The following is an 11,950-nucleotide window of genomic DNA, read 5'->3' as shown; positions in this document are numbered from 1 at the left end:
CACGACTTGTATATCAAAGGTCGTAGTATGTGCTATCCTATGTGGGATGGTGCATATAAAAGATTCCTTGCTGCTAATCGAAAAAGAGTAGCCCATGAAGTGTTGACCACAGCGGGTTTCCTCTCTCAATATATATGTGGTCCTTAACCATATGTCCGACGTCATATAACTGTAAATAAAAAGTGTTAGAATGCGTCATTAAATAAAACATTCCTTCCTCCTTGTTCACCATGTGTTTCAGCCTCCAGTATTCTGCTGTATCACAACACTAGTCATCATTTTCCTCTTTCTTTCAGTGTAGAAAATTCCTCCTATGATCTGGTGAATCATCGAGGAGGTGGATCAGGCGGGTATCTTGAGCATGTGATCAGACACGCAGCAAAGGAACTGTATGGACACAGCTTACAGTACGTAGAGTATAAAATATTACGGTAGGTTTTAGTAGCAGAAAAAGAAAAAAACAAAACAAGATAAAAAAAAGATAAAAAAAAACCCATAAGATTTTCAAATACACACACAGGTTTACACCCTTGTCCATATACCGTGAAACACCTAAAGACCGGACCCTCTCTAAAATGGAATTCTCTCAACACTGGACATTTTCCACGGTCCCCTGATTTTCGCATCTTTTAACACTAAAGTTTATCTCTCTAAACCGCAAACCTCTCTAAACTGAACACCGGAGGATCATTACAGCCTCAAAGTGTTCTTTAAGTGTAAAGTGTACCTCTGAAAACCGGACATCCAAACTATTATTAATCATTATGGTAGCACTAATGGCTCTGAATATCCCTTCTGCAAACTCGGCTAGTGTAATATGCGCCAATCTGATTAAAATAAGCTCTACTGGTCTACCAGTTATTAACCAGTGGAGCTAATTTTAATTAGACTGAATATGCGCATGCTCGGGTCAGCCGACAAAAGGTTATCGCCGTTACATATTGGCTGGGTACAGCTGGCAAATCAGGGCCGTAGCTAGTGGAAAAAACTATAGAAACTTAAAACTACATTCCCTAGAATATTATTATTATTTAAGCATATAGAACTGAAAATCCAATTACGTTTGGTGCATATATGACGCCGCACTCCGCATTGGTTTCACTACGCTGGCTTATCCAGGTTAAAAACAAAGCCATGATTTTGAAAGTGGAACACTTTTGACGGGCTCGTACCGATCTCGGTTTTCATTGGCTTATCACAAGTATAGAATTCCCCAACAAGAGATCACGTGAGAGTTCGCAATTTTTGAACAAATTTAACTGTCTTGATTGAGGGGTCGTCTCATATCTCCAAAACATATTTATATCCATAGAGGTATGGTACAACGCCTTTCCAGGGGTCGGTGAGTTGGGGATTTGCCTCGAAATTTTGACAGTGGCCAGCAGCTGTTGGCATACGCGTTACATGTAAGGGGGTGTTACTAATTGCGTAACTCTGTAGGGGTAGAGGAAGAGGGTACTGTGTTCGATTCACGTAATATTTTTCAAGACTATATGTTATTTTTATTCATTACATAGACCTAAAAAGGTGTTTTTTGGAAATGCGCAGTCAGTCTAGGATCGATCCCCATCGGCGGGTATACAAAAAGACCATGGTATGTGATATCCTGTCTGTGGGATGGTACATATAAACAATCCCTTGCTGAAAAAAAATGTAGCGGGTTTCCAAGGCGCGTGTGCAGGGATTTCAGCGGGGTTGGGGTTATAGACTGTTAAGCGAAGTTTATATGGGGTCATGCTCCCAAAAAAAAATACATTTCAATTTTTTTTTTAAGCCGCACGCGCTAGTTCCATCCAGCGAAAATAAATTATAATTTGGTTAATCTACAAACCTGTAACACACTTAGATCACGTTTTTATCAAATGGAGTGAAAAAGCAGGTTTTATATCGATAAATACCATGGGAATCCCCATGTCCCAATTGCTTGAAATAATTTTGAAAGTTAGTATTCTGATGTCACCGGTAGATGTCGCTCGAAGCACAACAATGCCTACGTCACGACAAATTTCACAGAGTGCGCAAAGACTTGGGGTGCGTTCCTTTCACCTCCCCCGGACATGTTCCAACTGTTCTGTCCTGGTTGTATCCCCTCTCCAGATATCGTAAGACTTAGCAAAATTATTGGTTTTAAGGGTTTATAACGTTATTGAGATACTTACTTGTTTGAACTTTATTGTTACTGAAAATGTTCACGAACTGTGAAGAAAAATCTCACAAATGAACAACAAGCATTCGACAACAAATCGGATGTTGATTGCGCGAACCGTGCACGAGAAAACAAACCGAACCAAAATGATAACGGTCATGTGGTATACCAACGTCTGTGACATTGAAATGGGAATATCCCTTTAAAAATAGGTTAGACCTTGTCTGCTCAACGTTTTTTCTCAGAGGCCCGTGGCATTTTATGAAATACGAAAAATGAATTTTGTGGTATTACAAACACCAGGATTACCAGGATTACCAAAAAACACTTCAGGTGAATGGAAATGTATATTCTAAATAATAAACGGTAAGTAAAGTGCAATTTTAGTGGAATTAAAACTTTAATTTAGTTGAGAGAGAGAAAGACCAGGCCCCGCGCTTGTTTATAAACAACTGCCCTGATATGATGAGAGTTCACGGTGTCTGGGAAAGTCACTTCTAGCTTGCAGCCCAATACAGCGGTCAAGCTTTCTTTTGCTTTGCGCAAATTTAATTGCTAATTTACTATTAATATGATGAAAATACACTTTGTATAATAACGATTAAGATTTTTGCGAAGAATGGCTGCGACGGGAGAGATTGTCACATCACAACCTGAGATAGTGGACAGTGAAGCAGAGAAAAGTGAGAACTTTAAATTCGACACATGGGCGAAAGAGCTGGGACTAACTAGGAAAACAACGCATGTTTTGCGCAGTGAAGAATTAAATTCAAGAGAAGTGCTCATATTATTAGATGCCAGAGACGTTAAAGAAATCGGGTTGCCTCTGGGGCAATACAAGTTACTGTGGTCATCAATAGAAGAGATGAAAAATGAAAATGGTGCACAACAATCGACTACGTGGAGCATGGAAGATCAGGAATCAGCTGATATCACAATCAGAGATATCCGCAAACAAACGGACGGACTGACGCAAGCAGGTAAGAGGCTAGATTGCTTGCTTGCGGGGGGTCACAATAAAACGGTAATAACTCCATCAGCCAACTCCGTTATGGACCCCCGGACAATTCTGACCATGAAAGCGCAGGCTAGAAAGGCTTTGCATATAACTCAGTTTTTAACAGAAAAGGTTAAACACAGAAGGCAAACCCGGCGTAAGGAGTTTGTACTCAAAACCAGCGACTCGGATAATGAGCACATTCTGATTAAAACGGAAGATGACCATCCATATGCAGGTATTTTTGTTGAAGAATGGGGTGCCGCCAATTGCCGTCTGCTGAACCAGCTACTAACGTCAAACACGCTCGACCGGGCAGAGCTCGAATACTACCTGGCATACACTACTAAAATATTCGAGTTTGCTGAAAGATACGAATGGAACAGTGTGCTGGACTTTGACTACAATTACAGAGAACTGCAGGCCGAGCACCAATTTAAATGGGGGACATTTACTCCACATATGGAAAATCCAAATCTTAACACCCAAGAAACCCCGGTTTGTATCGCAAGCGTCACCTGGAAGCCGTGAAAAACGCGGAGAAGACTGTAAAATCTTCAAGGCAAAAGGCAACTGTCCTTTTGGGGCCAAGTGTATCTATCGTCACCCCACGCGGCAGGCCAGCAATGACGCACCGCCACAGCAGGCAAAAAACTGGGAGTTTCGGGTAGGCGCACGTCTGCCCTAAACTTGGCAGCTTGGGAGAGCGAACTGCCTCGCGATTTCCATGATCGAGATTTTATCGTGAATGGTATTCGTGAGGGATTTAATATTTTAAATTCTCAGGATGTCAAGGAACTAGTTGAAGTCGATAATTATAAATCGGCAACCAGCAGTGAAATGCGCGCGCGTGTGGAAGCACAAATCAAAACGGAACTTGAACGGTACAAAATTGTTAACGCAAAACCAAATATTGTTTCCGCCCTTGGGGCTATACCTAAGAAAAACTCAGAAAAAAATTCGTATTATTCATGATACCAGCCGCACTCCCGGGAAAGCCTTGAATGACTTTGCATACAACTCTCCATTCAAGTACCAAACACTGCAAGATGCTGTCGATCTTATTACACCAGGGTGTTTTATGGCAAAGCTAGACCTGGCCAATGCATACCGGTCAGTTAAAATACACCCATCTAACTATCGAGCAACGGGCTTAAAATGGCGTTTTCCCGGAGATACTCACCATACGTATATGATAGACGAGAGACTACCTTTTGGGGCGTCAAGTTCACCGGAAATATTCCATAGACTTACCCAATCAGTCAGGGCTATTATGGCAAAAAAGGGATACAAGGACATTGTGGTGTATTTGGATGACTTCTTAATTATCGCTAAATCCTATGACGAATGCCAGAACATTCTAAACATCTTAATGCAGCTGTTAGTGTTACGGAAATTGGGATTTCACATTAACTACAATAAACTTGAAGGCCCAGCACAGACCCTCACGTTTTTGGGAGTAGTTCTAAATTCACTGGCAATGACCTTGAGTATTCCACACGATCGGATAACAGAATTGAGAGGGCTGTTAGTGAAAACCCTAAGTAATGGAAAAATTACTAAGCGACAGATTCAAAGCATAGTGGGCAAGTTAAACTGGATAACCCAATGCGTGTATGGAGGACGCTTCTTCATGAGACGCCTAATTGACAGAGCCAATGGTCTGAAATGTCCATGGCACAGATCAAGTATCACTAAAGATATGAAAGGTGATATAATGTGGTGGATCCAGTTCATGTCAGTGTTCAATGGAACGATGCCTATGGTTGACCAAAGACCATCTACACCCGTGAGTATCGATGCCTGCCCCCTAGCAGGTGGGGCATACTACTGCGGTGATTTTGTTCACACCCCATGGGCGGGAACCGAGGCAGCGGCATTAGAACCAGCAGTTGCCAGATGGGCACCCTTATGGAAAAACAAAAAAGTGTATGTACATTCAGATAATCAAGCTGCAGTGGCCATCATAAATAAAGGCTCATAAAAAAAAAACCCAATGGTTATGGCGTCACTACGTCGTGTCTTCTGGCTGTCAGCCACATATAACTTTCGACTGAGAGCAGTTTATTATCCTGCATATGTTAACTTACTTGCCGATGCTGTGTCCCGATTACATGAAAATAATGGCGCTTATAAATTTTCCTCACTAGGTTATCATTAACCTGGGTTTCATTTCAGGGCGGTGCCGGTTGGAGCTCAGCCTTGATCAACAAATCAGGACTATTCCTTGCTTTGGAATTAACCCCGCAGGCTCCGCCTGATGGACCGTTGTTCGTGCAACTCAGGTCTTGTGGGTACCGACCACTCACAGCCACGGTTTCATCGGACGCATAAAAGAGTGTCTCCGATTGGCTGGTTATGATGCGGCCAAGTTTTCCGGTGACAGCTTTAGCCGGGGAGATGCAACTTGGTGCTATTCTGTAGGATTATCAGCACAAGACATTAAGTTTATGGGTGATTGGAAATCAGACTGTTTTACCAGCTACATTGACATAACGCAACAGAAACGTTTTCAGCTGGTTTATCGAATGCAACAACACCTATAACAAAGTATCCTACTACTACATCGGTCCTATACTAGTATTGGTAATTGGGACAAACAGACTTTTTGCCCTCTCGTAAGGTCGAAGACAAAATGACATTGATAGGGATTATTTAAGGTTAAATAATTGTTAACAAAGAACCAACAACTTATATAGGTGCACCCGTGATACAATATTTTAATAACTAGGCGATTTGATATCATTACATTGGTATATACATGTATAACATTATGCAATAATATTATGTATGTTTTGTGCGCGGTTGATACACCAACCAATAATAATTGATGCGCTAGTAGTCAGTATCTTTATCATGGTATGATGCTGTAATATTATGTTGTTTGTGTGCGCGCTTTTTGTAGTTGGAGCCAATAGGTTTTAGTTTAGAATAAAGCTCTCTTTCACCCCTTCAAACGTGTTTCTTTCTTTAATTTGTGAAAAAATGGGTTTAATAGCGAAAAACAACGGCGTAATGGTTAACAACTAGGGCGTGTCCCTTTAAGCTTGGGCAAGCAAGGGTTTCGACCTCCAATACCCTTCCCCTGCACATGCACCCGATTCCTCTCTTAGATTAGGGGAGTGGGGCAAAATGGCCACCTTAAGCTTTCAATCAATAGTTTTCCATCATGATGAACTGTATGAACTCGGGTCAGTGTGTTTTGTAATCTCTGTTCACTAATAAATGTAATGACCCTTGGAGAATAGAGCCAAAATTAACCATCAAATATTGATAAGCAAGAAAAAAAAAAGTGCCTGCTGGGCCACTTTGCCCCATGGGGCCCCTGCAAATAAATAAGCAATTAAAGATCAATCGACAGCTTTGATATTTAACTACCTAGTGTATTAGACGTGTTTATTTGCAGCTTTGTTGTAAATATAGTTGAGATCGGCTGAGTTAGCCCATAGGTTTTGGGTTAGGTATTTTTAAATTACGAATGTCAGTGAAGGCCCTTCACAAATATACTCTTCAAAAGAAGAAACGCAAAACCACATTGTCGTAACATTTGGAGAATTGATTTAATTATTGAATGGTGAGTCCGATAATTACCAAATGTTGCAGGATTGTTCACAATTCACTCTAGTCCATTGTGAGTAAGTGATAGGACACACCACCAAGGTCAAGGTCATCTGGAGTCAATACCGGGTGTGGCCTCCGCGTGTGTTGACAACTGCCTGGCACCGCCTGCCCATTGAAGCAACCAGAGTACGGATGACGTCCCGGGGGATGGTGGCCCACTCGGCCTGCAAGGCTGCTGCCAGCTCGGGCAGGGTCTGGGGCTGTGGTTGTCGCTGTCGGAGGCGTCGGTCCAACTCGTCCCATAGATGCTCAATTGGGTTCAAATCCGGTGATATCGATGGCCAAGGAAGGACATTAATGTTGTTGTTCTGTAGGAAAGCCGTTGTGAGACGTGCTGTGTGAGGCCTGGCGTTGTCATGTTGGAACACTGCGTTGGCGTTGGCCATAACTGGAACGATGTGTGGCCGGAGGATCTGGTCAATGTAGCCCTGTGCATTCAGGTTGCCCTGCACGTGGACCAGGTCAGTTCTGCCAGTGTGTGAGATGGCTGCCCACACCATGACACTACCCCCACCGAATCTGTCCACTTCCTGCACGCAGTTTGCCGCATAACGTTCACCACGACGCCTATACACGCGACATCTTCCATCATGACGTCGGAGCAGAAATCGGGACTCGTCACTGAACCACACCTGTCTCCATCGCAGTTGAGGCCATTGTCGATGAATCTGGCACCACTGCAGTCGGAGTCGACGGTGTTGTGGTGTTAAGATGACACCTCGAACTGGACGTCTGGCACGAATTCCTACCTCACGTAGGCGGTTCCGTACGGTCTGGTCGGATATCCTGCGCAAACCTGGTATTGCTGCGGCTGTGGAGGTGGCAGTAGTCAATCGTTCCCGAAGGTGGCGTACCCGGATGTAGCGGTCCTGCCCGGGGGTAGTGACCCGTGGTCGACCGGATCTAGGGAGGTCACGTGTTGATCCATGTTGCTGGTAACGGTCCCACAGTCTGGAGATGGTGCTTGGGGACACATGGAATGCCCTGGCAACGGCCGTTCTGGATTCGCCTGCGTCTAGTCGGCCGATGGCATTGTTTCTCTGCGGTTCACTGAGACGTGGCATGTCCTGGATTGTCAACTGTCGGCCAGATACAGAGGCCAGGCAAGCGAACACCCTGCACTTTTATACTGTCGGTGTTCATGTTGCACGTGCAGACAACGCACGTGCAGTGGTGACATGGTTTGCACGTGGCTGCGTTTTTGCGAATATTCACATTTTGGAACTTTATTGTACAGTAGCTGCGTTTTATCGAATGTAACCGTGGGAATGTGTTTGGGACATGCAATGACCTTATATTCACAAGGCATGAACCGGTAGGAAACATAAAATCGGAGTTATAACCCATTTGTACCCTTTTGCGTTTCTTTTTTTGAAGAGTATATGTTCCTTGACAAACATAACCGGCCTCGGTGGCGCAGTGGTTACGCCATTGGACTACAGGCTGGTAGGTACAGGGTTCGCAGCCCGGTACCGGCTCCAACCCAGAACAAGTTCTTAAGAGCTCAATGGTTAGATGTAAGGCCACTACACCCTCTTCTCTCTCACTAACCACTAACCCACTGTTCTGGACAGACAGCCCAGATAGCTGAGGTGTGTGCCCAGGACAACATGCTTGAACCTTAATTGGATATAAGCACGAAAATAAGTCAAAATAAATAATCATGACAAACATATCTCATTACTTTCTCCAAAGATCAACAGAATGACAATGAATTGAATCCACTGTCTTCATGTATTGTTTAAATTTGTTTCCTTTTAAAAACATTTATTTAGTAAAATGAGGAGTAACTGGTTTTGCGTGGTTGAATAGATGTCAGTGTCGGTACGACCAGTGAAACCTCATTGTGTTGAACTATCACTCGATGATTAACTTAAAATCAGTATCGAAGCCAATATTAAGGTCACTAAATGACAACTTTAGTATAGGAAACTCAACTGTTGGAGATATCATCAAGAAACAATGCAAATGGACACGTGCGAAGACCGGACATTTGATTCAGTCCCATGGGTGTCCAGTTTAGAGGGGTTTCACTACATTGTTTTTCTGGCTTAAATTAGAAGACCATAAAATTACACTGTAGATTTGGGGTGTTACATGTATGTTCCATCAATTTTTTTTTTAAGCATTAAACATCCAGACCCCTCCCCCTTCCTCCCCCACCCCCTTTATTATACAGAAAGGTGTTCTGAAGATTGGCAGAGAACAATTTCATTCTGTGGTAGAATCTGCACAATCAATGTTTGGTTTGTTTCCCATTTGAGGGTGGTGTCTAGCTCAATTGATAGACCCCTTGCCTGAGATGCTTTGGTCATAGGGCTGCAACATCTCGGTGGACCCACTGGGTTTTCCCCCTCATAACTAGTTCCCCATGACTGGTATATCAAAGGCTGTGATATGTGCTGCCCTGTGTGGGAAAGTAAATATAAAAAGGTTATTTGTTTCCAGTGGAAGTATTTGGTGTTTTTCCTCTGCAAAATGTCAGCTCTGAAATGTTTGGTATGAACAGTCAATAATGAATCAATGTGCTATTAAACAAAACAAACTGTATCGTACCTGCAGGCATACGAACAAGAAAATACAAAACGAATCTTGCTCACAGCTGAAAAGGGTCGCTTTTGGTGGAAGTAGGGTTGTTTCTCAATACTTTACTTTAAATGTGTACTACATTTGACACAATTAACTGCTACTTTATTTTTTATTAGGATATCATTTTTGTTAAAAACAAATAATGAAATAAATGTTGAACTGGAAGAAAAAACCAGCAATAAAAATGGCCTTGGCATATGGATTTAGGAACATTCAAAATATTGTGCAGAAAGTGAAGAGAGGAAGAAAAGTTCCGCATCATTTTGTTGAGATTATGGCCTGTCCATCTGGCTGTAACAACGGAGGAGGGCAGCAGATGGCCTCAGACCACAATTAATTTCGCTATATGTTTCTATATAGCCTTAGTGGCTATAACATTTTTATTAATATCAGCAGGCCCGTGAAGTTGTGTATGTACCTTTGCCTGCATGGGGGACACATTCCCTGAAAAGGACAACCCCTGTTGTCCAGCTCTTTCTCCCAGCATATTGGTTTAAACAGACACACCCTCTAAACCAGGCCGGAGTACACCCATTTTACACAAAAAGCACTACTTTTGCATGGGCCGGAATTACCACAAACAAGTCTTCAATGTCGACAAGTTACACATGTTTACAAACTACATGCTATCCCCTGTCACTTCAGTCAAACAGTTGCCACTTCATAGCTGTCTGCCATGAAAATAATCACAGTCAAACAGCAGACTACTTGCTGCGGTGAAACTTCCGGATTTTGGACAACCAAATGGGAAGATAACTGTAATCTGAGGCCTATCAGTCCATTTTTTCCCCTAAAAAATGGCCCACACTAATGCATTCCAATGATATACATATTAAAGCAATGCTCGGTAAGTATCGGTATGTCACCTTTAAACTGAGAGTATACAGAGGCTGTGTTAAAACACCTACCACAGTGCCTTGCCATGGCCAATTTTAGCAATGGAAACTTGAGGGACACCAACTTCAAAATGTAATAACTTTATCAAATTTTGGAATTTCTTCATACAATGAGCAGCTATTTTTTCTTCTACATATGTTCTATCTGCACAGTGTTGTCTTGGAAAGATTTTGAAATATTTATAGGAAAAAAAATCAATCATTAGATTTTACTTCATTTTTAATTAAATATTAAACTTAAATTTAAATTTTTGAGAAACAAAAAAATCTAAAACTGTAAAATTTTGCATTTTAGATATGATAAGTGGAGGCTTAGTAAAGATATGGTGACTGAATTCATGATACATTATTAGAAATGTGTCAGAGGGATGGTGAAAGTCACAAAATTGGGGCCATTTGCAACAAATGTTTACACACTAATTTCAGGGAAAATTAGACATGATAGGCCTCATATTCAATTTTGACCTGCTGTATTTACTTAATCTACTTCATTTACTGTATTAGACATGTAGCCACTTTGTAAAAGGCAAAACAGTCCATATAAATGCATATTAATATGAATATGCCCTACAGATATTACTTAGGTATACACCATAATATTTTTTTGTTGACGACAACTTTGAAAATGAAGATTTTGTCACAAAATGCTGATATAAATCCTACCAAGAGGTACTTGCACCATATTTTTCAGTTTCCAGTGATAACTGTTAACAAGTGTAGTCATGTGCCAGTGTCTGGGATACCTCAGTGTAGTATTTCTTGATTGGAAGGATGTTTGTAGTAATGACCACTGAATATGCATTATGGATTATTCTGCCATATGTATTACAAGCCAAATGTTAACCTTTTTGGCACATTTTCTGCAATAAACTTGACAAGTATACCAGCATCTGATTACTGAACACAATAAATACATTCAGACAGCATAGAATATTAGCCTATTAGATTTTCTAAGGATAAAAGACCATTTTTGAAAAATGACTGAAGTGTGTAATTTACATAAATGTAGGTGAAATGTATTGTTAGAGTACTTAATCTTGTTAAAAACTGTATACTATTTATTTAAAGTGTTTAATTACATTTAGTAGTGATATATTCATTATATTTAGATCTTCTGTCCAATTGCAATAATTGAGAAACTCATTAAAATTCAATATGTAAAAAAAATTAAAATCTCAATATTGACTAACAAAATCCAACTTTTGCTCTTTTTTACCAAATTATTAGCTCAAAACTGTTAAAAAATATTGCAACAACCTGTAGTAACATCAGAGGTCATCTTATGCTATTTTGGAGGATACTGAAATTTAAAAGTTGAAAATTTTAATTTTAATTTTTAATAAATTCAAAAAAAATGTTTTTTAATTTAATAAAATATTTAGAAAATAAATAAATTAGTTTTCATATTCCTTGTGGTATGCACAATCAGTCTGTGTAAATTTCACCTCTCTGGTTATAATACTTTCATCAGAATCAAGCATTTAACCAGTGTAATGTGTGAACTATATCAGGCCTCAGACCACAATTAATTTCGCTATATGTTTCTATATAGCCTTAGTGGCTATAACATTTTTATTAATATCAGCAGGCCCGTGAAGTTGTGTATGTACCTTTGCCTGCATGGGGGACACATTCCCTGAAAAGGACAACCCCTGTTGTCCAGCTCTTTCTCCCAGCATATTGGTTTAAACAGACACACCC

The 11,950-nt window shown here is 40.9% G+C and overlaps 1 protein-coding gene across 1 annotated transcript; it reads left to right on the top strand.

Annotated features, from left to right (window-relative positions):
- Window positions 1–4,416: 4,416 nt before the first annotated feature.
- LOC121379536 lies at window positions 4,417–5,127 on the top strand. Its single transcript, XM_041508180.1, has one exon. The coding sequence runs from the start codon at window positions 4,417–4,419 to the stop codon at window positions 5,125–5,127; it is 711 nt and encodes a 236-aa protein (XP_041364114.1).
- The last annotated feature ends 6,823 nt before the right edge of the window (window positions 5,128–11,950 follow it).

Source organism: Gigantopelta aegis, chromosome 8 (genome assembly GCF_016097555.1).
Source record: "Gigantopelta aegis isolate Gae_Host chromosome 8, Gae_host_genome, whole genome shotgun sequence".
Classification (NCBI taxonomy): domain Eukaryota; kingdom Metazoa; phylum Mollusca; class Gastropoda; order Neomphalida; family Peltospiridae; genus Gigantopelta; species Gigantopelta aegis.
Note: the sequence above shows the minus strand (reverse complement) of the source record. Positions and strands in the feature narration are given on the sequence as shown.

What these genes read in the sequence shown, in the direction of transcription:
- LOC121379536 (XM_041508180.1), top strand. Translation starts at nt 4,417, where the DNA reads ATGGCAAAAAAGGGATACAAGGACATTGTGGTGTATTTGGATGACTTC.